Below are 19155 nucleotides of genomic sequence, written 5' to 3'. Positions count from 1 at the left end.
ATCTAAGGTTGCTTGCCCCCTGGTCGGTTCAGTTACATACTGCTCAAGAAACCCATCCCTAATACACTCAATGAACTCATCCTCAAGGCAGCCCTGCCCAATTTGATTTGTCCAATTAATATGATAGTTAAAATCCCCCATAATTATAGATGTTCCCTTATTACAAGCCTCAACTATTTCCTGATTGATACTCCGTCCAACAGAGTTGCCACTGTTCAGAGGCCTATAGACTACGCTCACTAGTGCTTTTTTCCCCTTATTATTCCTTACCTCCACCCAAACTGTTTCATTATCCTGATCTTTTGACCCAATATCATTTCTCTGTATTACAGTGATTCCTTCCTTTATTAACATAGCCACCCCACCTCCCCTTCCTTCCTGCCTGTCCTTCCTGATCGTTAAATAACCTGGTATGTTTAATTCCCAGGCATTGTCACCCTGCAGCCATGTTTCTGTAATGGCCACAAGATCATACCCATATGTAGTTATTTGTGCCATTAACTCATCTATTTTGTTACGAATGCTACGTGCATTCAGATAGAGAACTTTCAAAGATGTTTTGTGACACTTAGTTCCTGCTTTTGCCCTTTTTATTACTTTACCTTTTACTCCATACCTTCTGCCCCTTCCTGACATGCTCTGGTTTTTAATTTCCCCACTGCTACCTAAGTCTATTACCTTCTCTGTTGTCATTTTTATTATTTGCTCTCTAGGAACCTCCCCCCCACTAGTTAGTTTAAAGCCCTCTCTACAGCCCTAGTTATATGATCCGCCAGGACTCTAGTCCCAGCACTGGCCAAGTGAAGCCCGTCCCAATGGAACAGCTCCCTCCTGCCCCAGTACTGGTGCCAGTGTCCCAGGAAGCAAAACCCATTTCTCCTACACCAGTCTTTGAGCCACGCATTTAACTCTCTAATTTTATTTGTCCTAGCCAAATTCGCTCGTGGCTCAGGTAATTACCCTTGTGGTTCTGCTTTTTAATTTGGCCCCTAGCTGCTCAAACTCCCTCAGCAGAACCTCCTTCCTTGTCCTATCTATGTCGTTGGTACCAATATGGACCACGACAACTGGATCCTCCCCCTCCCACTCCAAGTTTCTCTCCAGTCCAGAGGAGATGTCCTTAACCCTGGCACCGGGCAGGCAACACAGCCTTCGGGACTCTCGCTCTCGGCTGCAAAGAGCTCTATCTATCCCCCTAACGATACTATCCCCTACCACTACAACATTTGTTTCAACTCCCCCTACTTGAATGGCCCCCTGCTCCACGGTGCTGTGGCCAGGTTGCTCATCCTCCCTGCAGTCCCTGCTCCTGTCCCCACAGGGAGTAAGAGCCTCAAACCTGTTGGACAAGTGCAAGGGCTGCGGCTCCTCCAACACTACCTCCTGGATCCCCGTACCTGCCTCACTTCTAGTCACACCATCCTGACCCTGGCCATGGACTACATCTGAATTAATTAATCTAATTGGTGTGACTACCTCGTGATACACAGAGTCCAGGTAACTCTCCCCCTCCCTGATGTGTCTCAGTGTTTGAAGCTCGGTCTCCAGCTCTTCAACACGGAGCTGGAGTTCCTCGAGCAGCCAACACTTACTGCAAATGTGATCACCGTGAGCATCAATGGTGTTCACCAGCTCCCACATATTGCAGCAGCAACACATCGCCTGATCTCCCATTCTATGTAATTAATTAAATTTATTATTATGCTTAAATATCCTCTGCCCCGATTCTAGATGGTGTATATCACACCTTAGAAACTATAAACCAAAGAGATTTAAGCTTAAAAGGGAGAAATACTTACCAACCAATCACTTACCCGCTTTCTGGTGACGTCACACTTGGATTACCTTTTACTTCTCTCCTTCCAGACTGGAGACTGGTACACCTTACCTGGTCTCTGGGGCTTTTATAGCCCCGCTCTGCCGCTCAGGTTTCCCGCCGATGCTGTGAGGCCTTACCTGGTCTCTGGGACTTTTATAGCCCCGCTCTGCCGCTCAGGTTTCCCGCCGATGCTGTGAGGCCTTACCTGGTCTCTGGGACTTTTATAGCCCCGCTCTGCCGCTCAGGTTTCCCGCCGATGCTGTGAGGCCTTACCTGGTCTCTGGGGACTTTTATACCCCGCTCTGCCGCTCAGGTTTCCCGCCGACGCTGTGAGGCCTTACCTGGTCTCTGGGGACTTTTATAGCCTCGCTCTGCCGCTCAGGTTTCCCGCCGACGCTGTGAGGCCTTACCTGGTCTCTGGGGACTTTTATAGCCTCGCTCTGCCGCTCAGGTTTCCCGCCGACGCTGTGAGGCCTTACCTGGTCTCTGGGGACTTTTATACCCCGCTCTGCCGCTCAAGTTTCCCGCCGACGCTGTGAGGCCTTACCTGGTCTCTGGGGACTTTTATACCCCGCTCTGCCGCTCAGGATTCCCGCCGACGCTGTGAGGCCTTAACTGGTCTCTGGGACTTTTATACCCCGCTCTGCCGCTCAGGATTCCCGCCGACGCTGTGAAGCCTTACCTGGTCTCTGGGGACTTTTATAGCCCCGCTCTGCCGCTCAGGATTCCCGCCGACACTGTGAGGCCTTACCTGGTCTCTGGGGACTTTTATAGCCCCGCTCTGCCGCTCAGGATTCCCGCCGACGCTGTGAGGCCTTACCTGGTCTCTGGGACTTTTATAGCCCCGCTCTGCCGCTCGAGATTCCCGCCGACGCACTGAGGCCTTACCTGGTCTCTGGGGACTTTTATAGCCCCGCTCTGCCGCTCAGGATTCCCGCCGACGCACTGAGGCCTTACCTGGTCTCTGGGACTTTTATAGCCCCGCTCTGCCGCTCGAGATTCCCGCCGACGCTGTGGCGGGGTTTGAGCTCTGGCTGGCATAAGCATGTTGGCTCCAGAAAAGTGCCCGAAGTAGCAATTGTGCCCACCTGTCTAATGAGGAGCCCTCCAAATGGCCCTGCAAACTCCAGCAGGATCAGTGCCAGAAAGCGCTATCCGGCCCAATCCGAGTGTAACTGCCAGGATCCCAATCGGAAGAATTTTAGGGCCGAAGTTCTTTGCATCTGTTTGTCCCTTTATAATCTTTGTTTAACTGCTGTACACAAACCTCAATTCAAATCCGTTATTATTGCTTGGTCACTCCTAAAACACGAGGGAATGCAAATGTGAAACACGGGGCACAGATCTGAGTTAGCCTGCCACAGTGCTACTGTCATCATTTTCCATAGCTGGGTAAACGGTGTGTGTGTGCACTGTCCAGTAGACTAGCTGGTTAGATACTAAAGCAAATCTAAGATTATTACCAGTGGCTCTCGCGTGGCATTGCTCAAGGTAAGTTGAAAGATATGAAAGAAGTTTGTGAGAGGAAGTGATGTAAGTGGAAGCTGAAATTAAACCATCAGAAAAGTGTGATTAAAAAAATGTTGTGCAATGGACACAGTTTGATGCACATTGTACGTAAGACTTATGTTACTGATAATTTCAAGTCCTCTTCAATATTCTAACTGGAAATTATAATTTTTTTTTGCCCTAGCCAGGGATTAAAATTCACAGTAGACTGGGTGACCAAATTATTAATTGGGCTACTTAGTTTTTAATGTCCAATAGGCCATTTGTCTAGTCTATTATTGTTGGAGCGAAGGCTCATTCTAAAATTTTGATGAAAGTTATTGAAAAAATAAGCCCCAAGTATCAAGTGGAGCACAAAGGCTGAAAACAGTGACACAAAGGCCTTCGTACCACCTAAACCAAAGGTTACTTGGTTCTCTGACTACTTTTAAGTAGTTAACGAATTCACTGAGTAGTTAGTCCTACTGGTTGTCTGATTCGGGGGAAGATGTGGGGCCAAATCAGAAATTCTCTGCATTTCATTGCACCCATTGTTTCAAAATTGAGCCATTTTGGTCTTATAAAGCTTTGAGACTCTGGAATAAGGGACCTTACAGATAATTATATAATCAAGAAAACATACAAGGTCTTCATTCTATACAGTTTTATTAGTAAATCAGTAATGCACTGTGTTGGAAAACAAGATGCATTTTATGTGTAATGGGAAAAAAAGCCAGAAGATTGAATATTTTTTGTAAGCTTTGACATCTACAAGAAATTGCTTTCATTAGCCATTGGAGTAGAGCTCTCTTCTGTTCTAACAGTCTTTTTCACTAATCGTACTTTGTTCCTTAGGTTGTGACTAAAATTAGCAACAAAATCTGTCAATGAAAAACCTGTTGATTATAGAAACCACACATACATTGTATGTGATTAAGGACAAGGGCAGCACTAAATGCCACAGACGCAGTGATGCAACCAACTGTACATCAGAACTGTACAATTAAATATCTCCTCAAGTTTTGTTCTGTCCAAACCACTAAGGTTTAACTTTTAAAAAAAAATCAGTAGCTGTTTAGAAACTTGCATCTTTCTTCTATAATCAATCTATAATGGTATACATTTTTTTAAAAAGTGCAAACTTTTGGCGACACTTCTTGCATTCAGGTTATTGCCATTTTGCCGTGCCCACTTATAGAAGCACTGGTTCTATCCACTATCTCCCCTCTAGGCTCCACTTTGTCCTTCACACCAAACGTCCTACTACAAACAAAAAGAAATGAGAATACATTAGTATTTAGTCTGGCTGAGCATAACTACTCAGATGGTTACTGTCTGTCACCTTCAACTTGATTATAAAAACAGCAATTAGATATCATTAGTTATCAACCTTGCAATTCTCAAAATGCGCAAATCTGGTACTTGCATATTTTCTTGCCTCCTCCACCATTGAATACACATTCCCTGGCCAAGAAAACAGGGCTGGAGGTCTGTCCTCATGGCCCCATCATTGTCATTCTATAGCCAACCCATAAGGAGTAGAACAAGAACAGTCCAAAGTGACTTCCCCTTCTTGTGTGAGGTATCAACTCTCTTTGTTTGGTTCCTCTCTAATGGCAGTAGAAAACTCATCATTTTAGGAATCACAGTTGCGCATCCATACCTTATCACTTAATGTGTGATGTGCCAATGAGTTACCTCACCATCTCAAAAGTTAGGTATTTCACAACTTTTCCAACAAGACATACTCTTGAATAGAAGGAGTACTTATAAACAGAGATCCCTTTTAATTACAAATATCTAGGCTTTGAAAATGTCATAAGTCTTTCTTAAAAAAATGTGCTTTCTCTTTAAGTTATTCTTGCCAAGTAATTCTGAAAAGGCAAGAAGGTGGCCTACTCTTTGGTATTTAAGAAGGCCATTCTGTAACTGGGTAAAACACTGGGTCATGAAGATACATTGCCTGCATTATTAATACTTCCCTATACTGCCTGGTTGAGGAATTACTGGCAGAATTTTAAATCTGAAGACACCCAAGCTCAGCCATTTTGAACGTTTTTAGGGGAAAAAAAGTAAAAGACTTGCATTTCTACAGCACCTTTCATGACCTCAGGACATCCCAAAGTGCTTTACAGCCAATGAATCACCTTTTAAATGTAGTCACTGTTGTAATGTAGGAAACGTGGCAGCCGATTGCGCACAGCAAGCTTCCACACACAGCAATGTGATACTGACCAAATAATCTGTTTTATTGATGTTGGTTGGGAGAGACAGTTAAGAATGGAAATGTGAGAGGAAAGAACAAAAAAGAAAAGCCTGAGCCCGAGAGGGGAACATTTACTTTATAAAATAAGGGCATTCTGGCTGACATAAAATATGATCTAAAGCTTTTTGCCTAAAGCTAATTCTTGGTCTATTGACTTAAGACTGCAGTATTTCTGCCTCTGGGTTCAAACCCAGCTGGGACATTTGACTTTAAACTTAATGATCACATCTAAGCAGTTGGAAAAGGCATTGGCCTAGAAATTCGTGACAGCCACAAAATCTGCCGGTGCCACCACGGCCGGGTGTTAACAGCTGCCAAAAATGGTGGCACTGGCTCGACCGGAAAATTGGCGTTGGGAACTAATTAGCATTCGCCCAGCGCTTAACTCAGTGCAACGCCGTCCTGGTGGCATTCAGCCTGGCAGCAGGCCCCAATGTAGCGTGGCTAAAGCGTAGTTGCAGCAAGAACAGCCTTCTCTTAAAGCAAGGCTGTGATTGCAAAAAGCACTGGCTGTTTCTTAAAGGGGCAGTGCCTTTTGAAATGAAAAAAAATGATGTAAAAAGATGCAGTTTTTAGCCCTTACAGCTCAACTGCCTTCTGGAAAAAAAATGAGCATTAAAAAGAATTCCCAAATGGAAGTCTTCAGCTCCTAAAGCTGAATTCCCTTCCACACCTAACAAAAAAGGGAAAGGTGCTTCAGCACTAACACAAATGGCTCAGCAAGCCAGGGAAGGGGCACCCAGGGTCTCGCACGCAGCACTCCAGCTTTGTGCAGGGGGTCAACACTGCAAGAGAGGTCCTCTACCCACAGGGTCCAGGAGGCCCTCCAGAAAGAAGGATGTGGGACCACATCATTGAGGCTGTCACTGCCAGCAGTGTCGCCCCATGACCTGGCTCCAGTGCCCAAAGAAGCTTCATGACCTCAGACCAGTGGTCAAGGTCAGTGAATGCACCTTCAAAAGCCATCTCCTACCAACTGAATCACTAGCCTCACATACTTCTCAATGCACGACTTACCACCCCGCCCCCCGCCCATCACTCACCTACCAACAATCTGTACCAAACACGAGGCACACCTCCCATTCCTAGCTTCACTTCACCCCATTGGAGGAGATAGTGCTGGCCATTCTTGGCAGGGGCATGGCTGAGCCCTTGGCTAGCGGCAGGGCTGATCTTGTATCCTCATACTTTATCCGCCTTCTCACATGCACCTCTTGCTTTCCCGCCCTCCCCTCGCCACAACTCTACCCTTGTGCCTTCCTCATTTCACACACCCAAGAAATGCAGTCTGCCCAGCCAGTGGGTGAGCAAGAAGAGGGAGAGGAGAGTGAAGAAGATGAAGAGAGTGCAGAAGAAGAAGGAATGCTGTTACTCAATTTCACACCCCCAGCCACCAGCTCCTCAAGGTCGACCAGCAAGGCCATTTGCAGTGTCCCCCACTGAAAGTCAGCAGCCTTCCACCAGCCATGCTGCAGCCACTGGGATGGCACTGCATGACATCAGTAGGATAGGCAAAGGCATACACAAGACAGTCACTAAGGGAATGCATAAGGGTGATGAGTTGATTTCTTGATGTTATATTGGATGGATAGATGTATAAAGTTGGATTGGAAAGTTTGCTTTGTGGTGGCTTTTACTTCAGCATCATGAGGATGCTGGTGATGGTCAGTAACAGAGGGAAGGTAAGGTGTGAGACAAATGTTGAAAGGGGAATTGGGGTTGTGGTCACTGGTACCGCAGGTGGATGATTCCATCCCGGATATCCCGGCCAGAAAGGGGCTGTCTGGATTGCATCCTTCCTTCTGCTTCCTCCTTTTCTGCTTCCTCCTATTCTCTGTCTTCCTCTTTTGCTTCCTCCTCTTCTGTGTCTTCCTCTTCTGCTTCCTCCACTTATGCTTCCTCCACTTCTGCGTATTTCTCTTCCTTCTGTGAGCGGATGCTGTAAATCTGAAATAAAAGCATGAATTCTGGAAATACTCAACAGGTCAGGCAGCATCTCGTCCTGAGACGTGAACTCTGTTTCTCTCTCCACAGATGCTGCCTGACTTGCTGAGTATTTCCAGTATTTTCTTTCTTCTCAAAGGCCTTCCTTTACCATCCGAGGCCTTGCAAGCATCCAGCAGCATTCCCTGCACACTTTAAAAACTTTTAACAAGCCACTACTTCAATGAAATTGAAAAAAAATCCAGTCCAAAAAGCTTAAATGCAAACTTACCTGAAAGATGTGTGTGTCCCTTTAAGAAGTGCTGACAGCATGTCTGTCAGTCTGCTGAATGCTGTGTTTTCACAGCGAGCTTAGGACCCAGCGCTGAACTCAATGCTAAGGTTGAAGTTCGCTGAGGCAATGTTAAGTCGGCGTGCTGTCACCCTCTCTTAATTTACATTTCCAGGGCTAGCACTGCTGTTGGCAGCAGTAAGACCCTCACCAAAATGGTGGCCGCCAAGTCCCAGGCCAGAGAAGGGCATTAGCATGGTGGCTGCCATTTTTTGACTGGACCATGTCAGTAACTCGTTGCGGTAAGTGGCCCAGTTTCACTAAATTGAGATCCTGATAGATCCTAAAAGAGTAAGGGAGTAATCCCTGGGTGCTGGCAAAAAAACAAATTAACCCTCCCAATAGCTTGCCTCTCCCAGGGTCCATGAGATGTGCAACCTTACGAGGGTAGAGTCCAGCCCAGTTAAAATATCCTTAACAATTTGTACACAGCAGCAGATCATTGACCCAGTCCAGGAAATTCCTTGAATCAACCCATTGCTTGCGCCTTTTTCTTTTGCTTGAAACAATGTTTTGATATGACAGGCGAAGCAGCGAGTCCCTCGTGGAACATGAATGGCTTCAGCCTGTTAGTAGCTGAAAAACTGGTAGCAGAGCTGGCATTTGGCAAGAGTGTATTTTGACAGAGATCAGATTGGATCCAGATGTTTCTGAGAAGGTGAACTTCTGGGAAAATTTGTGTAATGAGTAAATTGTACCCTGTAGAAACATAGCAGGGAATAGTTTTCTAATCTATGCCATACTTTCCTCTTTAGACAATGGCAGCTGAGCATAATAAAATAAATATGTGATGAATAAAACATCTTGTCAGAAGCAATTATTTTCATGTTTCACTTCCCCAGACACCTGATTCTGCCATGGCTGGGAAGCAGATTAACGGCCATCCAGCCATTCTAATTTAATATTATTAACACAGCGTTTTATGATGCACAAAATGCTGACACTTCTTTCTCTTGTTTGCGAAGCAAATACAAATTATTTGCTTTGTAAGTAACATTGAGGTTGCTAACATCAGAAATGTATTTCCTTGTACTGAAGCTGGCTTGCGTCGAATTAGTGATCAGCTGCCTGCTACAGCAGAAACATGCATACTGGTTTAAATATAATTTTACAACACCAAGACTGACATCTAGGGATAATTGAGCAGAAATTTGTCTTGGGCAGTAGCACAAATAGGGCGGTATTTCATCGTTATACGCCCCACGCGATAGTTCCCTTGACATCAATGGAACTGAATATCAGGCGGGGTGTATAACGGCGGCCAATGCGATACTGCCCGTTTTGCGTTACCGTCCCCGACAAATTTCTACCCTATATAGTTGGAGTTTGAAAAAAAAACACTCGGATCAATTCAAATCTAGGTTCAGCTAAATGGAGGGTAGTCAAACCCAGGTGAAACTGAGTCAGGTCTGCTCAGTTATCCCTAGATGTCAGTCTTGGTGTTGTAAAATTATAATTAAACCAGCATGCATGTTTCTGCTGTAGCACACAGAGCCAATCACTAATTCGGCACAAGCCAACTTCAGTACAAGGAAATACATTTCTGATGTTAGCTACCTCAATGAAAGCAACTAATTTGTGTTTGCTTTGAGAGAAAGAAGTGGCAGCATTTTGTGATACTTCAGTTCACGCACAGGTTCATTCTTAAATTCATGATTTTTCTGAAGTCCTAAAAGTTTCATACTTAGAGTTGCTATTCTTCACTCCTAAACTGAGCCATATTCACACTTGGGGTATTGGAGGCAGGACTGCTGCTTGTCGGGTTTCAGTCCCGCCTCCATCGACTTATGGCCAACCCACGCTATTTTCCCTTGATTGACCTTGTAGGCCAATTAAGGGGAAGCTGGTTACAGAGAACATCTGTGTATGATGTTTCATCTATCAAAAATTTTTGACAGATGAATTGTCATCGTTTGACAGCTCTGTGAAGCTGTCAAACACTGACATTCTTTGTTTGATGAGTTCTTGTATTCAAGACTCATCAAACATCTTTTGTGAGCAGAAATTAGATGGCTGTTGCATCAAGCCTGACTTCAGCGGTGATGTAGCCAAACTTCATTTGGAGAAGGGAGCGGCGTCTACTTCAAGCTCATTTAGAAGCAATCATAAGGCTTCATATGATAATAGGTCCAGTTGGAGGTGGGACATGGGCACATAATGTCATCTGCAAATCTCCAAAGGCTACAAAGTCCTTTGAATGCTATTCAAACTGTTGGTTTGTGGTGGATCTCAACACTTGTCAAACCACTGCGATTAGTGCTCGGATAGTCATAAGAAAAACTAAAAGTTTTACTTTATAAGGATTGATGCAGTGAGTTCTAGAATAGAGGACAGAGCTGATTAAAGTATGACAAATACTTAAATGGACTTCTAACATAAATGTTTTCTAATTTAAATTTTTATACTTAAAATAATGACTGAAATGCTTAACCTTTAGTACCAGGATCTGATATCTTTAAACTCATGTCATTTTTTTTTATTCATAGCCCTTAGTGAATATTATTCCTCATCGAGTTGATGGGCATCAATTATGGAATGGATCATACACCCGCTTTTGACACCCAATGTTAGCATCAAGCACTGAGGTCAGGTGTAACACCCATTAACCCTAACACCTTGTTTCCCATCGATCTACCACTCCTTCTACATTTTCTCCCATACCAAACTCCTCAGCATTTGTCAGAACTCTCGGCTTTCCTCAGCTTTTGTAACAAGCTTTCTGTGAAACACTTAGCAAATGCTTTCTGATAATCCATGTAAACTACATCTACTGCATTCCTTTTATTTGTATAATCAGTCACTTCTTCAAAAAAACGATTCAATTTATCACACATGATGACTAGCCGTTAACAAATCTGTGCTGGATATCCTTGATTTTTAAATGCTTACTAATTTGATCTCAATTTATGGATTCTAAGAGTTTACCCACAATTGACCGACTGTTTGGACTATAGTTACCTAGTTTTCACTTCTCTCCCTTATTGAACAGAGGTGTTGCATTGGCTACCCTCCATTACCCCTGCCCAATTTGATCAAAGATTGAAAAATTGTGATCAGAGTCTCAGCTATATCCTCTCTGACTTCTTGCAACAGCCATCCCAGGCCGCTATTATGGCAATTTGAGTTCTGCTACTTTTTTCTGAACCAGTTCCTTTTCTAGTTATCTCTAACAATCGTTCCACATCCTTCTCTCGTACACTTCCACCACATTTGCAAAAAAAGATGCAAAATATTTAACATCTCTGCCGTACCTTCATCCTCCACAACTAGATTGCTCTCTCCATCCCGGAGTGGCCCTACTTTCTCTCATTATTCTTTTATTTCTAATAGGCTTATATGCTTACTATTTCCTTTTTCTCCAATCAATACTCCTCATAATATACTTCCCTTTTAAGTTTCAGTTTAGTTTTAATTTCAACCCACAGAACTCTACCTTTTGATGTACCCTGACCCCCACTTTTTTTTTTACATAGTAACATAGCTATTTTGTACTTTATCTCCCATTGAAGATATCCCGCTGATAATCTGTGATCCTGTTTGCTAACTACCTGCCTAGTTAATTTGGGCCAGATTCTTTATTATTTCATTGAACTTTTCTGTTTTCCACTCCAGCATTCTAATCTTCAACAGTAATCTTTTTCCTATTAAAATAACAATATTGGGGTTGCTATTTCCCAATTATTCTCCCACTCCTTCACCAGTTATTTGCCCTATGTCATTTCACAGAACTATATCGAGCAATGCTTCTTTCCTTGTTAGACTAGTAATATACTGATTTTAGAAAGCAATCTTGGATGCACATGAAAAAGCTTTGATCACTTTAACCACATACATTACCTTTTATCCCGGTCTATCTTTGGATAGTTCACTCAATATTGTTGTCCTATTGTTCTTACATTGCTTTTTAAACTGTCCACAGATTTTCTCCTCTATCTCATCTCCACTGTTTAGTAGCCTGTAATGCAGAGTATTGTACCATTTCACTTCCTAGTCCTTAACTCTATCCATATGGATTCTCTCAACACATCCCCGAGGTATTCTTATATTACTAGCATGGTGATAGAATCCTTTATTAATACTGCCACGCACTCCCTTTTTCCCTCTTTCTCTCTCCTGAAAAAATTATAACCAAGAATAATAAGTTTCCAGGCCTACCCAATCTAAGTCACACCTCTGCCAAAGCTTCTATATAAACCCTTCCATAGTCCAACCCTCATATTTCATGTAAATATTTCACAAATTCACATACTACTCAATCTGACTCCAATTTTTTAGTTACCTTACTTTTTAATTCTTCGCCTTATGATCTGGTCTCTATTACTTTCCTGTTTTTCTTTTATTCCTTTTGACACCTTGCCCCTTTTACTTTCCTTTCTTCTTCCTCATCTTATTCTGTGTCTGCCCCAGCCATGTTAGCTTACACGCTCCCCCACAGCAATGGCCCCAGCCATGTTCAAGTGAAACACATTGATCTTGTTCTGGCCACTCCGGTTCCATAAGTGGTCCTAATTTCCCATGAATTTGAACCCCCTACCCTCCTCGACCTCCTGTCCAGCCATACATTTACCTTCCTTATCTTGCTAGTCCTATACTGACTACAGCTTTGAGTTTACTACCCTTGAAGTCTTGTTCTTTAATCTGTCTCCTAATTCCTAAAACTCCATTTGCAGGACTTCAATTTATTCCTTTCTTTTGACTTTGGGTGATGGTGTAAAATGGGTGAATCAATTCAGCTGTGCGTTATACATCGCTCACAAACTTTATTTGAAAACCAGGAAAGATGTATAATGGGTGGCTGAATCTATATCACCCATTTTACACTATCGCCCAAAGTCAAAATTACCCCCAATATTCCTAACAGAGATCGACCTTCCTCCTCTGGGTGATGAGCCTCAACAGCTACAAAAAGACAGTTGTGCAGTTCAAGTATAAGAAGTGAATTCTGGTGAGGTCTCCTCTCCTACTCTGACCCCCAGTGTGGATTTCCCATATGCCTTATCTATAATCTATAAAATCTTCTTGATCTCTCATATTTTGATGCGTGGTTACTCGCTCAGTAAGGCTGACCACTTTAGCCTGGAGTGAATCGACCAGCTTGTAGTTGTTGTAGATGAGACCTTCCACAACCTGGGCCTGGCAAGCAAACATTTCACAACTTCTAAAATGCACAAAGTATTCCATCCTAATGCAACTTTAAAATGTTAAGCTTGCGAGGTGAGGCCCGATCAGAGCATCGGATCTGTGAGGGGGCAGTGACCGGCGGCAGAGCTTAAAAGCGGCGGCAGTTTCAAATCGGCGGCAGTTGCGAGGTGAGGCCCGATCAGAGCATCGGACCTGTGAGGGGGCAGTGACCGGCGGCAGAGCTTAAAAGCGGCGGCAGTTGCGAGGTGAGGCCCGATCAGAGCATCGGACCTGTGAGGGGGCAGTGACCGGCGGCAGAGCTTAAAAGCGGCGGCAGTTTCAAATCGGTGGCAGTTGCAAGGTGAGGCCCGATCAGAGCATCGGACCTGTGAGGGGGCAGTGACCGGCGGCAGAGCTTAAAAGCGGCGGCAGTTGCGAGGCGAGGCCCGACCAATTCAACAGCAGAGGAGAGAGGTAAAAAGTAATCCAAGTGTGACGTCACCAGGAAGCAGGTAAGTGATTGGTTGGTGACTATTTCTTTTATTACAAGCTTAAATTCTGCGGTTTATATTTTCTTGGGTCTCTGTGGTGTAGTGGGGACAGTTGGTAAATAAGCGTCCTAGAGTATATCTTTAACTGGTGGTATTGAATTAATTTAAACTAATTAAAGGGGTAAGTCATGCCAGGAGAGCCCAGCCCCGTGTTATGCTCCTCTTGCTCTATGTGGGAATTCAGGGACGCTGCCAGTGTCCCTGATGACCACGTGTGCCAGAAATGCATCCAGCTGCAGCTACTAACGGGCCGTATTGAGGCGCTGGAGCTGCGGATGGATGGGTTGTGGAGCATTCACGATGCTGAGAGGGTCGTGGATTACACGTTTGATGAGTTGGTCACGCCGCAGGGTAGGGCTGCACAGGCAGGAGGGAAATGGGTGACCACCAGGCGGAGCAGTAGAAGCAGGCAGGTAGTGCAGGAGACCCCTGTGGCCATCCCCCTTTCAAACAGGTATACCAATTTGGATACTGTTGAGGGGGATGGCTCACCAGAGGAAGGCAGCAGCAGCCAACTTCCTGGCACCGAGGGTGTTGCTGCTGCTCAGGAAGGGAGGAAAAAGAATGCAAGAGCAATAGTGGTAGGGGATTCTATCGTAAGGGGAACAGATAGACGGTTCTGTGGCCGTAGACGTGACTCCAGGATGGTTTGTTGCCTCCCTGGTGCCAGGGTCAAGGATGTTACTGAACGGCTGCAGGGCATTCTGAAGGGGGAGGGTGAACAGGCAGAGGTCGTAGTTCACATTGGGACCAACGACATAGGTAGGAAGAGGGATGAGGTCCTGCAACAAGAATTTAGGGAGCTAGGTAGAAGATTAAAGAGCAGGACCTCAAAGGTTGTAATCTCTGGATTACTCCCGGTGCCACGTGCTAGTGAGTATAGGAATAGGAGGATAGAGCAGATGAATGCGTGGCTAAAGAGTTGGTGCAGGAGGGAGGGCTTTAGTTTCCTGGATCACTGGGCCTGCTTCTGGGAAAGGTGGGACTTGTACAAGTCGGACGGGTTGCACCTGAACCAGAGCGGGATAAATATCCTTGCGGGGAGGTTTGCTAGCACTGTTCGGGGGGGTTTAAACTAAAATGGCAGGGGGTTGGGAACCTGAGCAGGGAGACAGAGGAAAGGAAAACAGGGATAAAAGCAAAAGATAGGAAGGAGAAAAACAAAGTGGCAGTCAGAGAAATCAATGGTTTAAATCAAACGTGGCCACAGTAAATAATAATTCTAATAGGTCTAAGAGCGTTAAAAAAACAAGCCTGAAGGCTTTGTGTCTTAATGCGAGGAGCATTTGTAATAAGGTGGATGAATTGGCTGCGCAAATAGAGGTAAACGAATACGATTTGGTTGGGATTACAGAAACGAGGCTCAAGGATGGCCAAGACTGGGAACTCAACATCCAGGGGTATTCGATATTCAGAAAAGATAGGCAAAAAGGAAAGGGAGGTGGGGTAGCATTACTGGTTAAAGAAGGGATTAATACAATTGTAATGAAGGATATTAGCTCTGATGATGTGGAATCTGTATGGGTAGAATTGAGAAATACTAAGGGGAAAAAAACATTAGTGGGAGTGGTATATAGACCTCCAAACAGTAAGGTGCAGGTTGGGGATGGCATTAAAAGGGAAATTAAAGAAGCGTGCAATAAGGGCACAGCAGTCATCATGGGTGACTTTAACCTACATATAGATTGGGCCAACCAAATTAGTAACAATACTGTGGAGGAGGAATTCCTGGAGTGCTTACGGGATGGTTTCCTGGGCCAATATGTCGAGGAACCAACCAGAGATCAGGCCATCTTAGACTGGGTATTATGCAACGAGAAAGGATTAATTAGCAATCTTGTTGTACGAGGCCCCTTGAGTCGGAGCGATCATAATATGATCGAATTCTTCATTAAGATGGAGAATGAAGTAGTTGACTCAGAGACAAGGGTTCTCAATTTAAATAGAGGAAACTACCATGGTCTGAGGAGCGAGTTGGGTAGGATTGAGTGGGGAATGGCGCTCAAAGGGTTGACGGTGGATAGGCAATGGCAAACATTCAAAGGCCGAATGGATGAGCTACAGAATTTGTTCATCCCAGTTTGGCGTAAAAATAAAACAAAAAAGGTGACTCAACCGTGGCTAACAAGGGAAATTAGGGATAGCATAAGATCCAAGGAGAGGACATATAAATTGGCTAGAAAAAGCAATAATCCTGAGGATTGGGAGCAGTTTAGGAGTCAACAAAGGAGGACAAAGGGATTAATTAAGAAAGGGAAAATAGAATATGAGAGTAAGCTTGCAGGGAACATAAAAACTGACTGTAAAAGCTTTTATAGATATGTGAAGAGAAAAAGATTAGTGAAGTCAAGCATAGGTCCCTTACAGTCAGAATCAGGGGAATTTATAATGGGAAACAAGGAAATGGCAGACCAACTAAATGCATACTTTGGTTCTGTCTTCACAAAGGAGGACACAAATAACCTCCCAGAGATGCCAGGGAACATAGGGTCTGATGAAAGCGAGGAACTGAAAGAAATCAGTATTTGTAGGAAAATGGTGTTAGGAAAATTGATGGGACTGAAGGCCGATAAATCCCCAGGGCCTGATGGTCTACATCCCAGGGTACTTAAGGAAGTAGCCCTAGAGATAGTAGATGCATTACTGATCATCTTCCAGAACTCGATAGACCCTGGAACGGTACCCATGGATTGGAGGGTAGCTAATGTTACCCCACTATTCAAAAAAGGTGGTAGAGTAAAAGCGGGGAATTATAGGCCGGTAAGCCTGACATCGGTAGTGGGGAAAATGCTAGAGTCCATTATAAAAGATGTAATAGCAGAGCACTTGGAAAGCAGTGACAGGATCGGACAAAGTCAACATGGATTTACAAAAGGTAAATCATGCTTGACTAATCTACTGGAATTTTTTGAGGATGTAACTGGTAAAATAGATAAGGGAGAACCAGTGGATGTGGTGTATTTGGACTTTCAGAAGGCTTTCGATAAGGTCCCGCATAAGAGATTAGCGTGCAAAATTAAGGCACATGGGATTGGGGGCAAGGTATTGACTTGGATAGAGAACTGGTTGGCAGACAGAAAGCAAAGAGTTGGAATAAATGGGTCATTTTCCGAGTGGCAGGCAGTGACTAGTGGGGTACCGCAAGGATCGGTCCTAGGACCCCAGCTGTTCACAATATATATTAATGATCTGGACGAGGGAATTGGATGTAATATCTCCAAATTTGCAGATGACACAAAGCTGGGCGGGAGGGTAAGCTGCGAGGAGGATGTCGGGAAACTCCAGTACGATTTGGACAGGTTGGGTGATTGGGCAGAAACATGGCAAATGCACTATAATGTGGATAAATGTGAGGTTATCCACTTTGGTGGCAAAAACAGGAAGGCAGATTATTATTTGAATGGCAATAGATTGGGAGAAGGGGAAGTGCAAGGAGACCTGGGTGTCCTTGTGCACCAGTCGCTGAAGGTAAGCATGCAGGTGCAGCAGGTGGTTAAGAAGGCAAATGGTATGTTGGCCTTCGTAGCAAGAGGGTTCGAGTACAGGAACAAGGATGTCTTGCTACAGTTGTACAGGGCCTTGGTGAGACCGCACCTTGAGTATTGTGTGCAGTTTTGGTCACCATACCTGAGGAAGGACGTTCTTGCCATGGAGGGAGTGCAGCGAAGATTCACCAGGCTGATACCTGGGATGGCAGGAATGACGTATGAGGAGAGATTGTGTCGATTGGGCTTATACTCACTGGAGTTTAGAAGATTGAGAGGGGATCTCATCGAAACCTATAAAATTCTGTCAGGTCTGGACAGACTAGATGCAGGAAGGATGTTTCTGATGGCCGGGGAGTCCAGAACCAGGGGTCATAGCCTAAGGATAAGGGGTAAGCCATTTAGGACTGAAATGAGGAGGAATTTCTCCACCCAGAGAGTGGTGAACCTGTGGAATTCTCTGCCACAGAGGGCGGTGGAGGCCAGTTCATTAAATATATTCAAGAAAGAGTTGGATATGTTTCTTGAGGCTGAAGGGATCAAGGGATATGGGGAAAAGGCAGGGACAGGGTACTGAAGTTGGATGATCAGTCATGATCACATTGAATGGCGGAGCAGGCTCGAAGGGCCGAATGGCCTACTCCTGCTCCTATCTTCTATGTTTCTATGTTTGTTTGTGAAGTAAAAAAACACAAAAACTGTGGGTTTGGCAAACTGAGAAGAGGGCTGTAAAAGAATTCAGGAAGACATAGTGGAATGGATAGACAGATGACAAGACACGCTCTTGCTCTATCATCCAATGCACTGAATTCATATCCCAACACACGCCCTTGGTCCTGTGCACCCCACCCTTCTGCTGGTTCTCCTCAGTGGCAAAGCTTACAGCCACCTTGGCATTAATCTCTGGCACTCTCTCCCTAAACTCTTCACCTTGCTACTTCTCTTCCAGCTTTTAAACATCTTTTCAAAGCTTATTATTTTCAATTGTGAATTTGGTTATCTCTACGAACTATTAACACTTGGCATCCAAGTTCTCCAATGTGAAGCATATTGTGCCATTTTATTACAAAAATTTGTGAAACATTGTGGACAATCTGTGGTCAGTTAGTTGAAACTTGCCAAATTCATTTCACGCAGGAACCTCACAGCCACAGTCAGAGGAAACCTTCATTCCATTGGTGTGGACTGGACTTGTATCACCCAGTGGTGAAAAGCCAGTATTCAGTCATTGCATTGTACAGCTCTCCTCAGTTCATTAAATCTTCAATGAAAAAAGTGTAGGCTTCTGTATCATTATACCAACTGCATGTGGTGTAGCTAGCTCCTTGCAAATTCTAAAATGGAAGTTCTAGTGGTGTTTTCTGCACATTAAGACTTATCTGTTTCATTTAAAGAGATCTATTTAAACAGAAGTATGTATTTTTAAACTCAATATTCAGGCAGAATTTGAATGCCCTTGGAGCATGGAACTGACCTGACCAACTGATTCAGCTCTAAGAACTTGGGTTAATACCTGCTCATCAGTCATTCGCATTAAATTTATTTATTCAACTGATCAGTGTCGCCTTGTACCTGTTTATCGCTCCTCATTTTAGGCATCTGCTGTGTAGATTTACTATGGGTGGAGTTAGACATCTCCATAAATCTTAGTTGATAAAATTTAGATCCATGGAACTGAACTATGCTTACGCTTCACGCAGTAAAACTAAAAATTTGCTGAATTGGTGCCAGTTTAGTAAAATACAATGCCAGGAGCCAAGCTCCTTTTTAAAGCTGTCCTTCTGGTGCTAATCTCCTTAACACCCCTTGGACTCCTTGGGAGTGTAAATGAACAGTTTGGATAGGTTCTGGTCAATAGTAAAATAAGTAGGTCCATGTAAAATCCAGACCCTTCCCACTCCAATAACTGAAGACAGGCCAAAATAATTTGGGCTGGGTTGATCAAATCTGCCATCCCCTCTTTATCCTTTCAATAGGGTCAATTTTTGTTACATTAACTTTCTGCTGTTATTCCATATGATATACAAAGAAATGGAGATCATGCTCTATAAATAAATAATTTTGAATCAAATGTTGAGTGAGTATAGTTAAGTTTGGAACCAAAGCTGGTAATTGGTGGCACAGGTCTTAGTTTGATTTTTCCACCATGG

General features: G+C 44.1%; 1 protein-coding gene across 5 annotated transcripts in view; it reads right to left on the bottom strand.

Moving 5' to 3' along the window:
- Positions 1-3956: 3956 nt before the first annotated feature.
- Positions 3957-19155, bottom strand: part of smoc1 (SPARC related modular calcium binding 1) — a 628567-nt gene continuing 613368 nt past the window's right edge. For all 5 annotated transcript variants that reach the window (XM_086003599.1, XM_086003600.1, XM_086003601.1 and 2 more), the window contains exon 13: positions 3957-4570. In XM_086003599.1, coding sequence (XP_085859725.1) covers positions 4554-4570 — 17 coding nt within the window. In that variant the 3' untranslated portion in view covers positions 3957-4553. The remainder of the gene's footprint in view (positions 4571-19155) is intronic.

The sequence above is a fragment of the Somniosus microcephalus genome, chromosome 12 (assembly GCF_052327205.1).
Source record: "Somniosus microcephalus isolate GS21.2 chromosome 12, FLI_Smic_1.0, whole genome shotgun sequence".
NCBI classification, from domain to species: Eukaryota; Metazoa; Chordata; class Chondrichthyes; order Squaliformes; family Somniosidae; genus Somniosus; species Somniosus microcephalus.
Note: the sequence above shows the minus strand (reverse complement) of the source record. Positions and strands in the feature narration are given on the sequence as shown.